The following is a 22,319-nucleotide window of genomic DNA, read 5'->3' as shown; positions in this document are numbered from 1 at the left end:
TCAGCTATTTTCATTCATAGTATGGTATATTCATAGTATAGAAATATTACACAACCATGTTCCTCTCACTTCTTTTTCATGAAAGCCTTCTGAATTATTTTGAAGATGAGTACGGTAATGATCAAGGACTTTAAACCAATAAATAATGGAATATTGAAATTGTGGAACTGATATATAAACCATTTAAGTAATTGACTGTACTCACTTTTACTCCATTGCACCCAAATGTCTTGGTGTACTTCATATTATAATGCAAATTTCCCTTCAAATAACAGCTTAACTTTTCCCACCGTGATTCATGAACTTTGAAAGTTCTCTACTGATTCTCAAATGTAACAATACATAAAAACATCTGCATTTTTTTTAATTCACAATTTAGCATTATCATTGAGTAAGAATTGAAAAATAAATGAGACTTTCTTTTTTGTAAGAGTTTCTTAATATTTACTGGTTTTAACACTGCCAGAAAGCTGTGGCAAATATTTCACACCAGGAAATAATTTAGTATACCTGCGTGCTGAGGATTTGTGTATGGCTGGCTTGAAAAGTCGAATGCAATGTCTGAAAAAGAAAGTTATTTTAGGACGTTAACAATATGAAATGCTGATATGAAATCTTTAACAAAGGAGCTGTTTTCACAGACATTAATGCACTTGCTTTCTTCCTTTTTATTGTTTATGCATATATATATAAAGAAAACCCTTGGTCGACGGGATTCAAGTGATGATTGGGAGATACCAGATGGACAGATCACAGTTGGACAAAGGATAGGATCTGGATCATTTGGAACAGTCTACAAAGGAAAGTGGCATGGTATGTGGCCATCAGGGCAAAGTTATTCTTAAGCAAGTAATATTGCCTGCTGGGGGTCACCCAGCTGGAAAGCAGCTTCGCAGAAAAGTGCCTGGGGATTCTGGTGGATACCAAGTTGAACATGAGCCAGCAGCGTGCCCATGCCACAAAGGCAGCTAACGATATCCTTGACTGCATTAGGCAAAGCATTGCCAGCAACTTGAGGGAGGTGATCCTTCCCCTTGACACTGGTGAGGCCACACCTGGAGTGCTGGGTCCAGTTCTGGGCTCCTCACTACAAGAGAGATGTGCACATACTGGGGAGAGTCCATTGAAGGGCCACAAAGATGATTTTTAAATTAATAAGTAGTGTGCTAAATAGGTAATGTTAGAACTTCAAACTGCTTAGAAACTCAACTCTTCTGTTGTTCTGAATGCATGTTCTTCTGAATTAAGTAATTATTAGGGTAAAGATGAAACACAGTTACTAGCAAGGCTGAAGTATCCACCTTGAAGAATGAGGATTTCAAATGTGTATTTGGAAAGCTTTGACTTGACTAGGATTTCTCAGAGTAAAATAAGAATAGTGTTTGTACATTTTACAGAATATTCATTTATTTTAATATTGTAGTGGTTTATTTCACAAAAGCTAGAAAATAGGGTGTCTCAATATTTCTGATTCTCTATATAGCATTTTCTCAATATAGGAATATGTATCAATGGCACTTACTAAAAATTGCTATTTTAAAGGTGATGTGGCAGTGAAAATGTTGAATGTTACAGCACCCACACCTCAACAGCTACAGGCTTTCAAAAATGAAGTAGGAGTGCTCAGGTAAGAATATTTTTAATGGCATAAAATAATATGTGTAGATTTATGCTACATTAATAATTGAATTTTAGATTTCCATTAGAACACATTGGTCTTATTCCTCCATGATGATGCTTTGGGCAGAAAATATAACTTGCCATTTTAAAATATTTCTTTGTATCCACTGCTAGTTCTTCCTTTCCCTGTATGTGTCTGTACACCTATGCTGTGGATATATATATATATGTCCAAACACTCAAGACAGGACTGGTTTTTGTTGTTGTACTACCCCCAGGGCACAGTCAAGCCTAAGTGTGAACTGCAGGCCTTTCTTTCCCCTCATCCATGTTTTGAGATTGAAAGAGAGCATGACTAATTGTTAGTTTTGAGCTACAGCACTGCCCATATTATCCGTTGTTTAATAGTTTCTGTTCAGTAGCATTGACTTCTCTTTGAGGTTTTTTTTAAACGTATTTCTCATAAAGTCACTTCTTGATTTCCTTTTCTCATGTCTACTGCTTGTACTTTCTCAGAGGAAGTATTTGTCTTGGGTTCAGTTCTTAAAAGAAGATCCATCAACATGATACAATAGAATATTTATTGGGGAAGACCATTAACATCCAAGTACAATCTTGAGCAGTCTCCAAGCATAATTCTATTTTAAGAAACAAAATAGAAATAAGGTTTTTGCCTCTGGAAAACTGATGTGTTGAGCTGGGCACCAGTGCTGGAGGAGCATCCCCAATAAGCTACACGGTGAAAAGGGGATGGTCAGCCTTTTTCCCCAGGAAATGTTAGTTCTGAAAACTCTTAAGCCCATAGTTGTGGAAATAGAGGCTTTCTGGGGTATGCTACTTTGGATATCTCTGCATATTTTTGACATACCTGCTCAGGAGAACTTAATGAAATCAAAAATCTTATATTTCATACCTCGCCCAGATTTCTGCTGGCAGTCCGATAGCTGGAGTCCAGCCTTTATCTGTTGTTGATTGTTTCGGCACTTACAGTAAATAGTCAGTTGTCCTGTCCTTTGACCCAGACGAGCCAGATTTACCTGAAGTTGTGCCTTTTCCATTATGCTTCATCATTACTTTCTTAGCTTTGAGGTAGAATTTGCAAGAAACTGCTTATTTTTTGTTCACTCAGCAGTTATTCTCAGCATCACTTGACAAATCCTTGAACCTGAAAAAGGCACAGTCACATAGTGTAGAATTGTCCTAGTCTGCATTGCTGAGTGGACAAAGGGGTTCACAGTCTAAGCTCCCATGTTAGTTTTTTAATATAAGAAAACATAAAGAGCTCTGGCACCTTCAGCAGCAGCATAGATTTAAGAAGCTACCACAGGTTTTAAACTTGGTCTGTCAGGTTTCATCAACAGTAAGCTGACTGCTGTCGGTACCAAGCTGTGTTGGAAGAAGATTGCCTTTGTTTTTCCTCAGCCCCTGGGAAAGCTAGGAAATACTCCAGAATTCTTAGGTGCCTCATCTTTGTAATATCTCACTGGTATGTTTGGAGGTACCTAGTTGTTCATGTCCATTTGATGACAATAAGAACGCAATTGACTTTTCCTGGAGCATGAGGAGAATCTTTCAGATTTCACAGTGTGTCAGTAGATTCTTTCAGGCCTTGAATCTACTGGGATATCTACTGAGATAATCCTTTCTGCATTGTTCGTTGTGAAGTTTTTCTGTCTGGAGTTGCTCCATCTTTGAAATAGGTTTGATTTAATCTGGCCAAATCTCTGTGGTGAACTCCAGTCTCTCCCAGTGCTGTTTGGAAACAAGTTCATATCATAACCTTACTGAGGTACAGTTTTCGTACTTGTTTCCATCCTTTCTGGTATGCTGGCTCAATAGAGAGTACAAAATTCTTGTCAAACAAAGCACTAAGAAAAACTGAAGCCTTGTCAAGGAAGTGTGTTGATGGTTTCTGAATGAAAGGGTTGTCCTTCCTGGAAGCCCCTGAGACTGGAATTTCATTTTGGATGTTCTTCTCCTTATGGGCAGCAACATCTCATAGCTGGACTGGGGTTACACAAAAGCAGACCTGCCCGCAAACTGTCGCTGTCCCATGGGGACCTAGTGGTAACAGCATCTTCTGAGCAGTACTGCGCTGGGTTGCCTGCAAAAGGAAGAAGAAGTGGTGCTTACCCCAGAATAGCTATTCCATGTCATTATAAGAAAGGCTAACTGCTGGAATAACTCATTAAACTGAATCTAGCAAGAGGTTATCATGTTATGTTAGTAAAAGTTGAGATTCTGTTTGGAAATACATGTTTAGACTGTAATAGATCTGCTTAGGTTTTTCCTGATTTCCTGATCCACCTGATTTCCTCCTAATTTTTTTTTCAACAGGAAAACACGACATGTGAATATCTTGCTTTTCATGGGTTATTCAACAAAACCCCAGTTGGCTATTGTTACACAATGGTGTGAGGGGTCCAGCTTATATCACCATCTACACATCATTGAGACCAAATTTGAAATGATCAAACTAATCGATATTGCACGACAGACTGCACAAGGCATGGAGTAAGTATCGTATTACTTGTTTGCAAATGAGTGGGGCAACGTTTACTTATCCCCTTCACACTCTGACTGACATTGGCAAATAAGGCCAGCTATCTGCTCACCTTGCCAAGCCCAGGGTCCTGTATTGATAATCAAAGCATTTGGTGAAGTGTTTATTATTTTGATTAGTAAAACAGACTTCATGTTATTTTTTTGGAACATAGGGAAATACAAATCATCAAGGAAATACAGTCTTAGATAATAGGTTAAAGATAATTACAGAGTAGTTAAACTTTCAATCTTGTGAGCAAAGACTTCTGTTCTAGGCTTTACGATCTTCACAGTGCAGATAGTCTTATGGTAGGAGGTAAAACATAGTTTAAAAAGACACCCTGTGAACAAAAGGACAGAATCCTGTAAGATAATGCAGAAGGCAGACAGCCCTGTTAGCAAAAAGAATTGATTTTTTTTTCTCCTTTTCTTGTAAGTATTGTAGCTCTCTAAATAATAGATTTCAGCATTTGAAGAAAACATACCTATTTTGTTCTAAGGACTGTAAGTAATCCTTACTCCCATAGAGGGCAATTGAGTGAGTTAGAATTCACAAAGCTAGCCCAGTGTTGTGTGTCAAAATCAGAACACTGATGTAAGATCAGATAAATCGCCCTCCAGCTGGAAAACCACTATGATGATTGCAGTTAATTGCACCATTTTTCTACTAAGTATTCTATTACATTTTCAGTCAAGAGGTGGGGAGGTGTTTGCAGCAACCAGCCTCAGCCTTCTGTTAGCCTGTTCATCTCCCCAGGCTCCCTCTGTAGGTAGTGCAGATGCAGAAGCTGTTTTATGAGCGTGATTCAATGCAGAGACATAAACTGGGGCTTTTCCAGCAGGTTTGTGCCAATCTCATTGACTAAACAAAGAGCCACAGGAGACTAGCTGCCTAATTTAGGCTGTATCTGCTGTGGGGCAAGTACTCTCCTCTGTGTTCCCTGCAATCTGTTTATCCAGTCTGCAGTCAGGGGATCTTTTTTCCAGTCCCATACTAAAAAGCAGTCAGCGTACTTGAGTACACACTGAGACTGGGAAGCACATTTAGCTCCCACAATTTAGAAACACCTTACCTAAAGCTGTGACTAGCCCACAAAGTGTCTTGACAGTCACCATTAAGGCTGGGAGGCAGAACCTTCAGCACTGAATGGCATGTCAAAAACTACTGAAGTTCTTTTATTTTTATTCTGAATATTGAGTTAGAACTGAAAAGCAGAAGTTGGTGCATAATTGTTATTTCGTTCTTCAGTAGCATCAGGTTTGAGCTGGAAATCTAAGCTTTATTTTATTTTTGTGTTTTTCCTGTCACTGTTGCAGGAACTGTCATGGGTAACTAAAGTTTTACCACCTTGATAAATATGTTCAGTTTGAATATCTACAGAATTTGTGTTTCAGTAATACAGTGAATTTTGAGTTGTTGATTTAGTGAAATATCATTTAACCCACCTAATCTATGATGTTCCTTTTCAGTTATTTGCATGCCAAGTCAATCATCCACAGAGACCTCAAGAGTAATAGTATCCTTTTCCAAAGATGTGATTGTGGAACGTGACAGCATTCCTCAGGCTTTTTTCCTGCCAGAAATGAACTTAACTGATGTGAAAAGCTGTTCACGTGTGAATACTTGCTGAGTTGAAATTTCATTGAGAAGGGGTAATATCACTAGTAGCAAAGTAAGGAATACTTACTATGTCTATTGATGTGATTACAATAATGTAGCAAGTTTTGTTGTGGTATCACAAAGATTTTTGCATCGTTTGGTTTCTGCATGTAATGAAAGATTACACCAGTTCACTCATGGAATATTTTCAGCTTTTCTCATACTTGGCATTTCAGGAAAGCCCTTGGCATTTCAAGAAAGCCACCTGGGCCATGGTCTGTTCAGCACTGGCCCAGTCATTACTTAATATAACCCTTAAGTGCCATAATCCACCATGCTGGCTGCTTAGAACCTGTGTTATATGAAAACCTTCTTTTATGGTGGTGGATGGTTAAAACTGTTATGTCTAATTTTGCAAATTTGTAGCTGTTTATTATTCTTGTAGGACATGACCAGTACCGCTTGTTTGTTTTGCCTTAACATTTCCCCCTTAGATATTTTTCTTCATGAAGACCTCACAGTAAAAATAGGTGATTTTGGTCTAGCTACAGTGAAATCACGATGGAGCGGATCCCATCAGTTTGAACAGTTGTCTGGATCTATTCTATGGATGGTAAGCAAGGGGGAAGTGGTGTGTTTGTTTCAACAAATTTAATTGCCTTTGGCTAAGGTTTCTAAGACTATCCCTCCAGCACACTGACATATACAAGCTGTCTTAAGCTGGAAAAGACAAGCAGTAATATGAAGTACTAAATGAATGCTTTTTAGTTCTTCTTTAAGCATACGTCTTCCAGTAGTCAGCAAAAAAAACTTTAGTGTCTTTATCCCTTATTCTGATGTTTAAACTGAAAAGAAAATGGCTAAGGAAAGGGGTATGATTAATCCAGGGTTGAGGAGAAGGTGAGAAAAGCTGTGGAAAACATCCCGCAAAGGAGCAGAGGAACTAGCTCAGGCAAAAGTAGGTGCTCTTAAGTTTTAAGGATTCAAGCGTGGTTACTCTCAAGAGGTTGTACAACTTGCTTAAGTCTTAATAAGAAGTATAGTTACAACCTCCTGTGCAAGTCCACTTTCTCCTTTCCTCCCTGAAGAAACTGAAGGCTCTGCTAGTTGGCATTATTTTCAATGTTGTTATAATTCTAGTTTCAAAATAGCTTCTCAGCCTGGACAAGGTCATTTTATTCTGTCATAGAGGAATCAAGGGGTCACCAGGCTGAAATGAACTGATGGATTTTGAGATTCATATCAACATTCACTCTATATTAGGACCCAGTAACATCTGAAGGCAGGAGTGGGCCTTGCACCTGTTATACTCTGGACAAGTCCTTGTTTTGTTCCTGGTATGTGAGGCACAGCCTGATGTGGTGAAATAAAAACTAATTCTTTCCTTTCGTGGTACAGGCACCAGAAGTTATTAGGATGCAAGATAAAAACCCATATAGCTTTCAGTCGGATGTGTATGCATTTGGGATTGTTCTTTATGAATTGATGACTGGACAGTTACCGTACTTAAACATCAACAACAGGGACCAGGTAAGGGACGGGAATGGATTGACTTCAGTCAGCTGGGGCCTGAAACAGAGATTGATTCAGCCTTGTGAAGTGCACATTCTGATGTTTTGGGTGTTTGATTTGTGTTTCTGATTCTGATGTTATGAGATTACATTTCTACATTTTCTGGATCTGCTTCAGCCATGTAGTGCCAATTTACTTACTTCTCTTGAGGGGTTTTTTTTTTTGTTCTTTTTTACTTTAAGTAGAGATTTTCAGCTTCTGAGCTGGTTGCCAGGATACTTACTAGGGGGAGAGCAGGTTACTTAATAGTAATCTAGTTTAGAATAGTTCTGTGAAGGTGAAATGATCCTCCATATGTTCAGTTATTCCTCTCCCCCCACCTTGCATTGAATAACAGTTCAGCAACTGGATTGGCAAAATGGAACAGCAATCATCTCGCTGAATGTTTTATATTCATTTCAATCTTGAGAAATGCATGCACCATCTAATTGAATTTCAGGATATCAGCATTTCTCAAATCCTGCTTGATGGAGTATATGACTTTCCAGAGTGTGTGAATCCTGTAAGAAGATTACTTAATTGTGAACAAATATTTCTTAAGTCTAATGATACCACATGCCTGTAATATATCTCCACAGGATAGGCACGTTTGCGAAGGCATATCTGATTCATTATTTCTCTGTCTAATCTGAAAATAGTATCTATGCATCAAGATCTTTGGGGTAAACTATTCCATGTCTGGGCAGTGATATATTTATGTTGTATCTGTGTCCGCATCCCTTGTTTTTTCACTGTCAGTACTTGAGAATTGCAACCATAGCAACGTTCATCTTTGAATGCCATTTTATAAGGCTGCTTCCATATTTGTGAGAACACTTCATCCCAATTCATCAAATTTGGAGTGACTCCTTTTCCTTTTTTTTTTTTTTCTTTCCTTTAGAAAGAAGGGAAATGTCCAGATTCCTGGCCAGATGGATATAGCCTTCTAAAAGCAGTATTTGGGCATTGTTTTATTTTTGCCTTTTGAGATTTGAAAGATGAACCCAGTGCTGTGGGTGCTCACAATTGAGTGGTGAAACAAATTTTAAATTGCAAGTGAAGCCAACATATAAAATGTGATCTAATGTCTTGAGTCTGTTGTCTGAAAAGACGTAAATATGGCTCACTCTGTGTTGGTGCATCTACATCAGCTACTATGACATAACTAAGAATCTTAGTGAGCAAAGCATCGTTCTTGTTACACCTGAGTGTTTCTGTCACCTTAACAGATTTTTCTAGACAGACTAGGACTGTTCTGGTAGTGATATTCTCTTTTCTTTAGTTAAAATAAAAGTTTATTCCCTATATTACTTGTAAAGATAGTACTGGAAACATAAAAAATAACAAATTTGAATAATTTCAATTTAAGTAATGTAATTATTTAGGAAAGAGTAACTTCTAGGTGATGTTAAAAGTCTCATTGCAGCAGAGGTAAGGGATGGGGTAGACAAGTCTTTACTATAAAATGCTGCTCTGGCACATGGGGACTTCGAAAGAAACCATATGGGAGTTTTATACTCCTCCTTGATGCCAACACAGATGCAACTGAATCAGAAAGTTGAAAAAGGACCAGGATTTTGTTAGTATAAATAACATGTATAGCTTGCTTGAGATGTGGGGTTTTTCTGTTGTGGTTTTTTTTTTGCCAGTGTCAAGATACGGAATAGTTACACTTCATTAAATATAAGGTATGATACACCTGCTGGGTCTGTCTGAGTATTCAGAAAAGGTAGTGATTATCTGCTGCAGCATGAATGGATCTTTGATTAGCTAGTTTGAAAGGGCTTTTTAGTGTCAGCGCAACTGCAGTACTCAAACCACATTGCATTTGACCTTGGCTTGACATGGTGATGTTTTTTTATATATCCAAGAGAACGTTAACCATATTTATGCTTTACTTTCTTGCTTTCTATTAATTTACTTTGTTTTACGCTTAAGTTTTATCCTCAGGTGAAATATAAGCCTTCCATGTTAAAAGAATTACTGTAAAAATACAGTAAAAGCCTGTCTGTCCCCTCTTCTACAGAGGAGAGGCAGTTTCTCTTTTTCTTTTGTGTTTTTTTGGGGGAAGTCTGGGGAAGGTGGTCAGATGTCAAGAATAAGCTTTTGTGGTGGAAAAGTATGTGAAGGAATTTATTCTTGAAAGGTAAGGGTTTTTAATGTCTGAAGTCCATGTGTTTCTTAAAACACCTTAGTGTGAACTTGCTATTGACTTATATTATAAAACAGAATATTTATTTTTACAGAATATTTATTTTTAGGCATTCTTTTCCTGCCACAGAGTTGCTTATTCTTGTTTTTGTAACAGTTTTTGACACCGAAGAACTGTTCCTTAGATGGTTATTGCTATAAATGGTAACCATTTACTAGTGTTCAAGTTTCACAGAAATCTCTCTTAAGAGGAGGAGGAAAAATCTATTTTTTTCTCTGTACTGAATAGGCTAGCAAGCATTACTCTAAGAAATTTGGCAATTTCAATACCAGATAATGTTTCCTAGGAGCAGAAAACTTGCTGCTGGGACTAAAATGGTCTAGCAAAATGTTCATCTTTTGTTACTGTTTGTTTTATGGACTCATCTTCTTCCCCTTTCATCTTTTTTCGCCTTAAATAAAGATAATTTTTATGGTGGGACGAGGATACCTATCTCCAGACCTCAGCAAAGTACGGAGCAACTGTCCAAAAGCGATGAAGAGACTCATGGCAGAATGCTTAAAAAAGAAAAGAGATGAGAGACCCCTTTTTCCACAGGTGAGAAATGTTCCTCTTTAGTTCTCAGTAGACTTTACAATTCACATGTTAAAAATAAAGATCAGCTATGAACTCGCTGCCCAGTTCAAAATTTTTTTTATTAGTGCTGTAGCATGACTTCATAAGAGTGCAGGTTCAGTACCTGGCTAGTGCTGTTTAATTAGAAATATTTATTTTCAGTTCAGAAGGCAGGTATTAAAATTACTTGTGTAGTTGGAAAAGCATTTATGTTAGAGAAATTTCAACTGGGAGACAGTGAAATTCATAATCACAATTAGACACACAAATTAGAACTTGCTGTGTATGTTCTCAGAAATTTTTATACCCCCTCCTTGCTCTCCCCCAAGCTTTATGATGGGGAAACTGATAGTTTTGTCACAAAACTTGATTTATCATGCCTGCTGAGGAAGGTTTGGATTCTAGAAGCTTGGTGGGGGACCTTACTTTTTTTTGTTTTGCATGTAACCACAGCGTTTTCAAAAAATAAGGAGCTCCCCCTGCTGGCTTTATAGTAAATGGTATTAAGCAAACTGCAGCCAAAGCTGTGTTTATTTGCGGCCATGGTAGGTATATGTACTAGTGCATAAACAAGGAGGCAAATAAAAGGCAACTATATTCATTATGCTTACAGAGGGAAATCAGTATGCCCTTTTAAAGGGGAAAATGAGACAGTTTCTTCCCAAAATGTCCTTTTCAGCTTTTTGTGGATATAAACATCAGAGTGCAATGCAGTCATCTAGTTTTAAAAGTTTCTGTTTAACTTTGCGTATAAATATTTTTTGTAGTTAATTGATGTTCTGCCTTTGGTTTTAAGAGACTGTTACAACTTTGGAACAACGTATTTGATCACTTATTTTCTACTTGTTTTAGATTCTTGCCTCCATTGAGCTTCTGGCCCGGTCATTGCCAAAAATTCACCGCAGTGCATCTGAGCCCTCATTAAACCGGGCTGGCTTCCAGACAGAGGATTTTAGTCTATATGCTTGTGCTTCTCCAAAAACACCCATCCAAGCAGGGGGATACGGTGGGTTTCCAGTACACTGAAAAGAAATGTGAAAGCATGTGCCTGTGTGTCTGTGTGCTGGTGTGTTCCTGTGTGTGCAACACACGTGTACATTCTCGGTTCCTACCAGCTATGTTTTTAAGGTTTACTGAGGGAATGAAGACTCACTTCCTAACACTGGGCATTGAATGTCCCGAGCACAAAGTCTGTGTTGGTAAGGAATGCCCTAGGAACAGCTGGCACAAGAAGAATTATAAGATCACATAAGAGAAATGGGAAAAGTCACTTCAAAACAAGCAAAAATTCTGTTAAGGTCATTGCGTGTCATTTTTGCTTGCTTGTGTGATTTTTGCCTAGTTATTGATTGGAATTAGTTACTCAGGAGTGTATTTGATTTTAATCTACTCAAGCTATAGTGGTGGTTTTTTTACTTCATTTGAGGTCATTATATTTAAGCAATAGGCTTTAGATTCCTCAGTTAGTAATGCTACTCATATGTGGGAAACAATTGGAAAAATAAACTTAGCTTCAAGGCTGAGCACAGTCAAAACTTCTTGTGGTCAGCAGAAGCAAGCAGATACAACACAGAATCCAAACAAAGAACTTAGTGAGGTGTGACTCTTATTTTGAAAGTTGAAGTTTAAAATAGTGCTGTTTAGAGAACATATCTTCCTGCAGAGGAGTGGTGGTGTGGGGTTTTTTTTACTTTTTATTTTTGCCTAAATACTCTGACCAGCTATAGTTTAGACCATCTCAAAATGTTCTATTACAATGCAACATAGAAGAAATTCTGAATCTGCTTTTGCTGAACTGCAAGAATATTACTGGTAATGGTGCCTGTATCCTTCAATTAGCATGGATTGCAAAATTTAAAAAAAAAATTTAAATCTCGAGCATAACCAAATACTTTAAGAGAAAAAGGCTGCTAACACCCGTAATAGGAAAATAGGATTTGAAAAAGCAGTTGTTTTCATGGAAATCAGTATTATACCATGAATTCTGTTAAGATGAAATGTTTTAATTACTTTAATATTGTTAAGAATACCACTGAACATGCTTCTGTTCAGTGACGAATTGGTTTTTTCACTTCCATATAAAAGCTGCTAGTTTGACTAGAAGTGAATCAGTGAGACTAGATATCTAAATAAGAAAGCTAGACACCTTACCAAGATCCTGTCAGCTTACTTTAAAGATTGTGTTTTTCTCTGGAGCATTCCTCTGGAACAGGTGAATCAGAGTAGTGGTTCAGGTTATATCAGTCTTTGATGTCAGATATGAAAACAATAATGTTATTGACTGTGTTCTTGCATATTTTGAAATTAGTTATGTGGTTTTGTTTGTTTTAAACTGCTAAGCTATTAATTTTCACAGATTCTTCTGCATCGGAAATGAGCTATTGCTGCTCTTGGTAGGACTTCAAGGGCCAGGAGTGTTCTTAATGGCTTCTGATTTGCATACTTACAGAGAAGTTTGCATGTTGCTAGCAATAGGTTTTTGAAATAGATCAGGAATTCAAAAAAGGTTGTCTTTTCTGCTGTCCGGCAACTGAGCCTTTTAAAACAGGAGGCAGAGTTAGAGAGCTTGAAGAGATGTAGGCAATTTCTACATTTTCTGGCCAGATTCTAATGGTCTTTTTGGCTTCTGCTGTTGGAACAGTTTGGGAGCTAACTTTTCTCATTTTGTTAGGCAAGAAAATTCAGCTGTTGAAATCTATCTCTATGGAAATAGTTATGGAGGATGAAAGTTATTATTGTTTTAGAAAATCTGTTTCCCATCTTTCTGGTAGCTTCACCTCATTTTGGCAGGCTTATCTTAAAATGAAAACAGGATTTAAGTGGTTTTGTTCCCCTTAGTAATTTTTTTTTTTATTCTAGACAGTGAGGAGGAATGCTTCTTAAGCTTTGGGGTATGATATTGAGTACAGGCTACAATGCCCATCTCAGTAAGAGCAAGAGGATGCTGTTGGGTCTTCTGCAGAATGTAGAAATGCGCCATGCCAGGCAGAAAAGGCTTAACCACACATTACGGAGTTACAGAGAGTGCAGAACCATCATCACTGTCCTGCCCAGGCTTACTCTTTTTCAGGTCTGCCAGATCAGTTCAAACAAGTTATTCCTTGCAGTAGCGTTACCCTCTTTGTTGTTAAGATTGTTCTTCTGTGCTATAGGAACTACAGTTATGGGAGCGGGGGGAAATACTGCCATCCTGAGACACATTTGGCCCCATTTCCTGCTGTATGGTCAGTGCATTAGAATTCTTCCTGTGTCACCTGTTCTTACACGTTGAGTGTGGTTTGGGATCCATGGCCACACCGTGACCTTAGTTTCTCACTAAACATTTTATGAAGCCTAAAAGGAGGCTGGGTTTTGTGGATCATTAGCTTTAACTAATAGAAAGGCATTTAGGGCTTTAACTTCTGTAGTTTGTAATTGCTGCTTCAGTAAGATTCGGGACCATATGTAGGATGAAGATGCCTAAATACACCTGTGGATTTGGGTCAGTGTTCTCAAAGATGCAACTCAGCTATATTGTTTAGAAACAAATACCTTTCAGTCCTGAAAAAAGGTCTGTAGGATCCCATGCTTTTCTGGAGGGGTAGTTTATATGCGAGATTCCTTTTTTCTTTCTTCCCTGCATCTCAGTATAAAAACAAAATCTGTCTTGGTAACTTATAGAAGGACCAGATCCTCATAAATGCTGCTGTGTATTCTTCTGAGGATACTAATTATCCACATCAGGGTATGCTCCAAATTTTTGTTTAGCCAGTGGATGGTATCCATACTAGAAGATCAGCGCAAGATCCAACATAAAACTGCCTCTTTGTCACTTTTTTTCTGTGTCTATGAATGGAATTTGGTGTTTCCCTTTAAGTCAGTTACTCTCTACTTCAGTAGACAAGGCTGGCATGGGCCTGGAATGGAACCATTCTTTCCTTAGGATTCTTCTGAGAAACATGGCATCTACCCCAGGATAAGGAGTACATCTAAGATGTCTCGCATCTACCTTAGTGACCTCAGGAATCCAGATTACTTACAAATTTATGAGAGTAGAGATTGGTAACTGCATCTTTAATCCTTCCAGGAATAAGGGACAGCAGGTTTGCTCAAAACATGCCCTTATTATATGTTGTTTGGACACAACATGAAAGAACTTGATCATCATTTTTAGTACAGATTTTTGAAAGTGTGCATTTAAAATAGTTTCCACTTGCTTTGCATGTGATGAGTGTGGAAAGACTGTAGCAACTAGCTTGAAAGGGCTCTGTAAGAAGTGTAGATTTTCAAATGCTATCCATCCTTTAGAAAGGAATTTCTTTGTCACCAGTCAAAGCAAGTATCTGAAGATCTGCTTGATAAAAAGCACACCAGCACGTCTGGCTCACAAGGAATAAAGATGTCTGGGTTTTTCACATCCCAAATGGCTAAGTATGTGGTTTCATAGCTTCATGGTAAGCTAATCTCATTTGGAGCAGCCATGGCCCAGCTCCTTACCCTTACACTGGCAGATACTCTCTGATTCCACAAGTCCATTCCACGCAGTTGAGCGGGTCCCCCCCCCCCCCCCCCCCCCAACACCAACAGAGCAGCTCTTCAAAAACTGCTTAGAAAACTCTCGTTGCCCACCAGCCTGAGCTAGCATTTGCTAGGTGAGCTCCCTGAGCCATCTTTCCTCAGGGCCAGTGCGACCCAACGGGCAGGTCATTGCTCTACAGCTCAGGTTAGGAGGCAGAGTGGGACTGCAGTAAGTCCCAGTTTAGATTAGCATTGGCTGTTACAGAACGGTGTCCAAAGACTTAGCAGGGCAGAATCAGGATGATCCTCTTCCTGCAGGACAGGGCATATCAGGGCAAATTCCTAAAGCTGTCATCATTTTGTCCATTCATTGCCTGTCCTGCTAGAAAATGGTGAATTCACAGTTCAGGTTACTTCATTTATCTGTATGCATCTAACTCTCAGGAAGAGGTTGCCTGTGTTCTCTCTCCCTCTCCAACAGATGGGGTTTCTTTCAGAAGATAAAAGAACCAGCTACAAATATTTTACATCTTCAGAATAGAAAGGGTGACATAAAGCATTTTAGCTACTCCTCAGAAAGTCCTGACGACACCTAGCAGGATGAAGGATTCCTGTATGTGGTTAGGTATAGCCATCTACATTCCTCATCTAGGGAAAGCTGTTACTAGTAACTGCATTTTATACATGTTCAATCGACATAATCCCATTATTAGATGAACATGTTAACCTATTTTGGTCTCCTATTGATTTGAGATCAGATTAGCACCTGAATTTTGAAAGGGGAGATTTAGCATTAGCTTGTCAAAAAAAAGTCTTTGCTAAGGTTTTATTTAAATGGAAGAAAAGTCTGAAAATCACCTTTTTATAGCTACCATTCTATCTGAAATGCTTCTTGACTTCTGATCCTGTTTTTCCATTGCCCTTTCCCAATTAATGGTTCATCTTTAATCTTCTGAAATCCCTGTATGACTATTAAAAGCTGAATTATTACCAGAAATGGGCAGAAGGACAAGATGAGTAATGAGGGAGCAATCTCTTGTTTATAAATTGATCTTTAATCAGCAGTTTAGGAAAGCAGACTGAAAAATAAATTAAGTAGAGCATGTTTTGAAAGTGTAGCTAAGCATGAATGTCGTTCTTAAAAATTAGCCTTGCAGGCAATACTTGATGACTTTTTTGATGACCTTCTCTTAAAAGAAAAAAAGTAAAAAAATTGACGTGTTTCTAGAAGATACTGTAAAGAGCATTAGGAGATGGGTGAAATGTGCCAGGGAGAAGCAAGAAAAATTATCAACTATTTAGAGTATTTTAGGGCAAGGGGTTTTTTCATCTGTTGGTGGTAGTAGTAAAATAGGCAATTAGATCCATCGTAAAGTTTTTATTCTTTTGTTGTTATAACTTAAACCTACCACCACTGTCTATCAAGACACCTAGAGCTTGAGGTCTCTCACAGCCCCCTGTGCCAGCCACCCTTACTTTAGACCTTGGATGTACTCCCTTCTCATTTCCTATGGCGCACAGAGCCCTCTCCACTCTCTCTGCTTTCTTCACGTTCCCTTAGATCAGCTGGATCAGCTGTGCCTACTGGGCCCTGTAGACGCCTTTTCTTCCCCTCCCCATGCAGACTGCTGATCACTCTTCTTGGTTCTCTTTTTTATAGAGCAAGACATTCCAGGGACTTAATGTTATCAGCCTAAAATTCTGTTTGCAGGGATATTTCTGGTTTGTTTCTAATATTCAGAATAAGAATCTTAAGAAACAACAAAGCAACAAAACTTGCACTTGAAAGGATGGAAGGACACAAGATAGGGAGCAGGTGTTTGGATGTAATGGCATTCAACATGCTCCTGTTGAACGGACAAAGGGTCTCATACCTGCTTATCACTCCTTCATTATTAGGAGAGCTCTGAGGAGTGCTGTGAAGAAAGGGGCATAAACTAACCCAAAATTCATGTGAAACCCAACACGGGGAAGTTACGTACATTTCTTTTTCTCTCATTCCCAAGTCCTTTTGGTTAAGTGTAGTTGGACACCCCTCCCTAAGAATCCTATAGAATACAATTTGTTTGTGAGTGGCAGGGAATTTTTTTGGCTAAAGTATAAGATGAAGAGGATGAGTATCAACTTTGGCTTCTATTCAAGGCTCTGGCAAACTTCTTAAGACTTTGGGCAGCGATTTTACTCTGTGCCATAGTTTCATCATCTCTGAAATGGGACTACCATACCAGTCTATCTCACGGCATACTGAATAAAGTATGTAGAGTTTCAGGAGATCATTGCATGTGAAAGCACTGCATAGAATTATTGTCTATTCAGCAGTTCTGAAGGAAGCACGGGGTTGCTTTATTTGTTGTGCCTCCCTAGTAGCGAGGCCTAATTTCTGGTCTGGGAGTGAGTACGCAATCTCACCATTCTTATTTTCCTCACAGTAGGTTGCTATGTTGGTCTCTAAACCAGATCCTAGCATTCTTTAATACTGGTTTAATATTCAGGCACTTTACTGTATATAGTCTTTAAAGGTTAACGGGTATGTCAAATAGTTCTTTGTTATTAAACCAGTTTTACACCAGAACAGAAATTAGTTTGCAGTCTGACGCATTTGTTGCAACTGTTGCTTTTCAGGAGGATATTATGTGCAATAAGGAGTTTAAAATGAAATTTAACTGACACGTTTTATTTTCAAATGCATGATGAATTAGACTTTGCTTGAACTTTCAGACCTCTGTCTTGGGAAGAATGGGTACAGCTTGCTTTCAAGAAATTCTTTTTCGGTAAAATATGCTGGGTCTGTATTCAATGTTCTCTCACTATATATTCTTTTGTGCTTTAATTTTAACAGTTTGCATTTTTTAACATCTTTTATATTGAACCTAATGTTCAACTAGTCTGGAGAAGATCTCTGACCACCTAGTAACTGAAATCACCTTTTTAAACCAAGCTCTTGTCCTCCCTCTGCAGGAGAATTTGCAGCGTTCAAGTAGCCACAGCACCATGGCAGCACCCACTCTGTTATTTAAGTCTTGTGTTCCTACAGTTTCTTAACATCAAAACTCTGTTCTGCTCTGCAAAACCTAAAGTAATTTAGAAAAGATATCCATAAGCTTAAAAGTGGAGCAGAATGGATCTGCCAGTCCAACACAATGGGAAAAAGTACCTTTTTGGGAACCAGAATCCTCTGCTGCCAGTGTTTCTCCTTCAACACAAACCACCACGTGCATTCGGAGACCCGCAGTGGCTGCCTGTGCCGTTGGCATCATTCCCAGGAGAGAGGAGAGGAGAGGAGAGGAGAGGGCGCTCATGGTTTGACTGTGGTGCTCGGGCATGAGGGATGGAACTGCTGCTGCAACTTAGGAGACTTGCTTTGGATGGTCTGCCGGTTGGCTTTCTCCCTCTAACAATGTACCATCAGAGGCTGAAAATCTGATGAGTGCTAATTTAAAAGAATCATCCTCCGTTCTGATCTTTTTTTTCCTGGTGTACTCACTGATTTATGGACAATGCAGTATCCCCTTTTCACTGTATTACAATGTCAAACACGTAAATCTGTCTATATTATTGGGTTTTATTCCAGTAAAATTAAAAGTGTGGGGTGATGGGAACTGGAGAAGATGTTACTCTAAAGGCGAAGAGGTTAATCTGAAGGAAAAGGGGATGCTGCTGCACCTTGTTTTAGATTTACTTTATCACTTCTTCAAAAAACAAACAACAACCACCAACCTTAACCTTTTTCTTTTTCCAATATTTTCTTGGTGTGTGCATATGCATCTTTTAGGAGGATTTGGTAGATCCTTCTTTTGTTGGTCCAGCAACAAACTGAAGTTTAAAAAAAAAAAAAAATGTAGCGAGATTGTCCTCTCTCTTATTTTTTTTCTTTTGTATCATATGATACAATGTATTTATCAAAGATGCTACCACAGCATCTGAAGTCTGTAGAATTCCTGATACAGACTGTGAATGGTGTATGTACCTACTTTAAAAGTTTTATTTTAAACGAGGGTGCAGGTTAATGCCAGGTACCTTACCAATATGTAATGTTTTCATAAATGGGGAAAAAGTTCTCAGGTTGAATTGAATACAAATACAAAACCCCCTAGAATTAGACATTCCGAAAATTATGTTTTGGTACTTTCAAGAGCTTTTTTTAAAGGATTTTTATCCTGTTAACTAAACATCCTCTGATAAGTGTGTGTATAAATGTGGAGCATCTTGTCCTAATGGCAAGTTGTTAGATCAAAACAAAACGGTACTTGCTGGATCCACGCTGACTACTTCTCCTCTCATTGCTTTCTTCCCTGTCATCTCTTCCCTTCCATTTGTCTTTCCCGTTTGTACACTTTGCAAACTAGGATGAAGGTGGCGGTATCTCCATTAGAGTGCTTTGTTTTCCTGTCCTCCAATCCTGGTTTTCAAATGGTTGGTAGCTTTCTGACAAGTTACCCAGTCAGGGAAAAAACAACTCATAAAGTTCTGCACATCGTTTACCTCTAGTAGAATATCTTGTGATGTGATCTGTTTGCAGAGTTCTCTGGTATGTGGTATTACATGTAAATTATCTGTACAGAGGCAAGTCAGACCACATTAGAAAGAAATTCAAGCTCAGACAGAAGTTTTCAGAATTGATTCCTATCTGCCCTGTACCACGCCAGGTGAGGCAGGAGAACCAAACCCCCTCTAGCAGGGAGGTTCTTGCTGGGGGAACGTGAGGGGTGTTAAACAAAATCATGACAAATAAATGAAGGAGTTACATGTGTGTGAATGTGGTGTCCGTGCTAAACATGGGTGTATTGGGTGAGGACACTGTCCTTCCCTCCCTAGGAGAGTTGGACTATTTCTGTCTGCGGAAGGCTGCTCCCAGGCGAAGGGAGAAATGCACATCGGTAGTGGAACGTGCTTTTAAAACCCTGGAGTTCTGCAGTGTTGCTGGTAGCCTGTTACGTTTGTCAGTAAATATTTACTGGGGTTATAGGGACTGGACTAATCTGAAGTGGGAATTATAACTGAAATACTGTGTATTCATATTAATTCCACAAACATTAGCAAGACAGCAATAGCGAATGACTTAATAGTCACTACAAGAATGAAAGTAATTCATGTTGGTACATGAATAGAATAGATTCTATGTACAGGATGCATTTTAAAAACAAAAAAAAAAAAAAAGAAAGCACAAATTTTTTCTTGTCTGCTGTGGGTCTTCAGATGCTGTAAGGTTTTTTTCCTTGTTGAGATTGGCAGGAATTTAAATATTAGCCATAGCCACTTTCCAGTGTGGAGAAGCTAATGGGTGGTGTGCGGACCTGTGAAATCAGAGTGCTCCCTGGTGATCATTGGAGGCCAGTACCTAAGAGGTGGAAAGAGCCTGGGGCCACTGGGGTCAGCAGGCAGGTGAGAGCATTTACAGATACAGACTCCCAGAGGGGGTAGTAGTCACTGCTCATTCTCCCTCCACCCCATGCATTGCCCCAGCCCCTGTATGGGCTGTGGCCTAATTTGTACATGTCGGGCATACTGGAAATTAATGTTCTCTCGAAAGAAACTGTTATCGGAGCAAGTATGTACAGGTGGTTCAACAGTCATTTGTTTCACAGAGCTTGTTAAAAGCCCTAGTTTCCTTCCACAAGGTCATGCTGGCAGAAGATTGTCTGCTAAAATATAACTGTTAGGAATTTCATTCTATCTTTGCTTAAAATGAACTTATTTTTGTGAAGATTCATTACCCATTAGTCTACAATATGCTTCTTGAGCCCATAGGAAAAGCACAAGGAAAACTGCTATCCTTGTCCATGCAAAGCACTTTATAAGTAACACATGATCTCTGGGTTTTTTTTTATTGGGGTTTGTTTGTTTGTAGTTTTGGTTTTCTGTTTTGGTTTTTGGTTTTTTTTTCCCTGAGGAATGTGCAAGTTGTTTGGCTGCTGTTTAGAGAAGTCCTTTCAGGATGCATTTCTACTGGTTTTCACGTTTGTTTGTTTCCCTCTAGATAGCTGTAGTAATGTGTGTTTGTCTGTAAGAGGTCCCACGTAATTCTCATGCAAAACTTTGGAAGAAATTTGGTTTGTAAATAATTGGGATTATTAATTTTTTTAATCTTTTCCTTCAGGAGTTTTTCTGGATGTCTTGCATGCCATCAGAACCAGTCTTAAAGGTGCCCTGTAGATGTTTAGTGAATGGGGAGATAAGAGTAGACAAGCACTGAGTGCCCTGTATAGCAGTGGGATGAAGGAGGTAAACTGCAATGACCAATACGTTCATGTCCATTACACCAGATTTCTTAAGCTTCTCTGTGGTGTCCCAACCACAACCACATGCCACAGTATGGAAATGTTAGTACGCATTTTGTGTGCACGTGTTGGGACAAACATCTAGACAGTCATACTGCTTTTAGCTCTACAGTGTCTAGTATCTAGTAATTTGCAAAACTGCCAGCATGCAATGCCGGCTATTTATGTCTTTATTAACCACACATATACCTTCCCCTCTGCCTTTCCTTTTCCATACAGTTAGAAGAGGCCTGTTATCTGTTACATCTTCCCTGTCAGTACATGATTGCTTCCTGCAGTGTATTTGCTGGAACTGGAACATTGTAGTGGAGCTTAAACCAAATGGTATGAGTATAGAGGCCTGGTTATTTTGAAAGTAATTTCTGTGTGAATTAAGTCCTACATGGCCCCAGATACAATTAGCCCAGTCATTTCTTTTTTGCTAAACTCATGCAGGTCATTAAATGAATCCATTTCTGCTTTTTATGCTTACCTAAAATCATCTTTTCTTGTACTTGAATGCTCTAGCAGCTGATGGTGATACAGAATGTTTGAGGCCAAATACTGCCATCTTATCGTGGCCTCTCAACATCACTTGGACTAGTATGTGCTCAGTAGAGGCAGAATTTGGCCTTCATGACATAAAAGGAGTGAAGTGCTGACTGTTGATAAATACCATGTCTTTCCACAAATGCCCAAATCGGGGGAAAAAAATACACTGAAGATCATGCATAAATAGGTTTGCTTCTGTGTTTGCCTGGTGATGTAAGTGCATCCAGCATTTTACAGAATATTTGGGGAAGCCAGATCCCCAGAAACCTCACAAACAAGTACAAGTTGAAGTTTTGATAGCTGGAAGGGCTAAATTTAGGGAAGAAGCATGTAGACATTTCACACTTCTGCAGCCTATAGATTTCATTCCCTTCTTGACTGTGAGTACAGCATGTGTAGCACAAACTATTCATAGTACTGTAGACAACATGTCTTCTGTCTGTTGAAAAAAGTATCACCAGTAGCACAATGCGACAGGCAAAGCTTCTAGGTACAGTCAAGTTCAGTTAAAAAGCAGTTGCATGAGTGGACTGTTACGGCATCACATTGAAGGTGCTGGGTGTTCTGGTTTTCTGTTACGCATTTTACATAGAAGTTTATGAAACGAACTTTCTGTTTACTGCAGCCTTGTTAATATGCGTTTGCACTTCATATTTGTTTTGGCATGCATTTTAAATATCTTTCTTCATTGCTTCATTACTTCTTACCTAGTAAATAAAATTATCAGAAGAGCGGAGCAGAGCAAAGTTGTTAAAACTTTTCCTTTGCATTTAAGTTTCAAGGATGCTAACACAGAAGCTACTAAGTCAGCACCATGACAGCAGTAAATAACTACGAAACTGTGGAAGGAGGAAACTTTAAAAACTGCAGAATATAGAGTACACCAAGACCTAATTCAGATGAAAACTAGCATATCTCTTTTCTAAAGAAA

The 22,319-nt window shown here is 38.8% G+C and overlaps 1 protein-coding gene across 2 annotated transcripts in view; it reads left to right on the top strand.

Annotated features, from left to right (window-relative positions):
* The window catches only part of BRAF (B-Raf proto-oncogene, serine/threonine kinase), an 81,631-nt gene extending 62,302 nt beyond the window's left edge, over nt 1–19,329 (top strand). For both annotated transcript variants that reach the window (XM_075503358.1, XM_075503366.1), the window contains exons 11-19: nt 696–813; nt 1,543–1,627; nt 3,958–4,134; nt 5,635–5,681; nt 6,259–6,377; nt 7,163–7,294; nt 9,930–10,064; nt 10,935–11,088; nt 17,538–19,329. In XM_075503358.1, coding sequence (XP_075359473.1) covers nt 696–813; nt 1,543–1,627; nt 3,958–4,134; nt 5,635–5,681; nt 6,259–6,377; nt 7,163–7,294; nt 9,930–10,064; nt 10,935–11,088; nt 17,538–17,560 — 990 coding nt within the window. In that variant the 3' untranslated portion in view covers nt 17,561–19,329. The remainder of the gene's footprint in view (nt 1–695; nt 814–1,542; nt 1,628–3,957; nt 4,135–5,634; nt 5,682–6,258; nt 6,378–7,162; nt 7,295–9,929; nt 10,065–10,934; nt 11,089–17,537) is intronic.
* Nucleotides 19,330–22,319: the final 2,990 nt, after the last annotated feature.

Source organism: Mycteria americana, chromosome 1 (assembly GCF_035582795.1).
Source record: "Mycteria americana isolate JAX WOST 10 ecotype Jacksonville Zoo and Gardens chromosome 1, USCA_MyAme_1.0, whole genome shotgun sequence".
NCBI classification, from domain to species: domain Eukaryota; kingdom Metazoa; phylum Chordata; class Aves; order Ciconiiformes; family Ciconiidae; genus Mycteria; species Mycteria americana.
The sequence above is the reverse complement of the archived record's forward strand: the minus strand, read 5'-3'. Positions and strand labels throughout refer to the sequence as shown.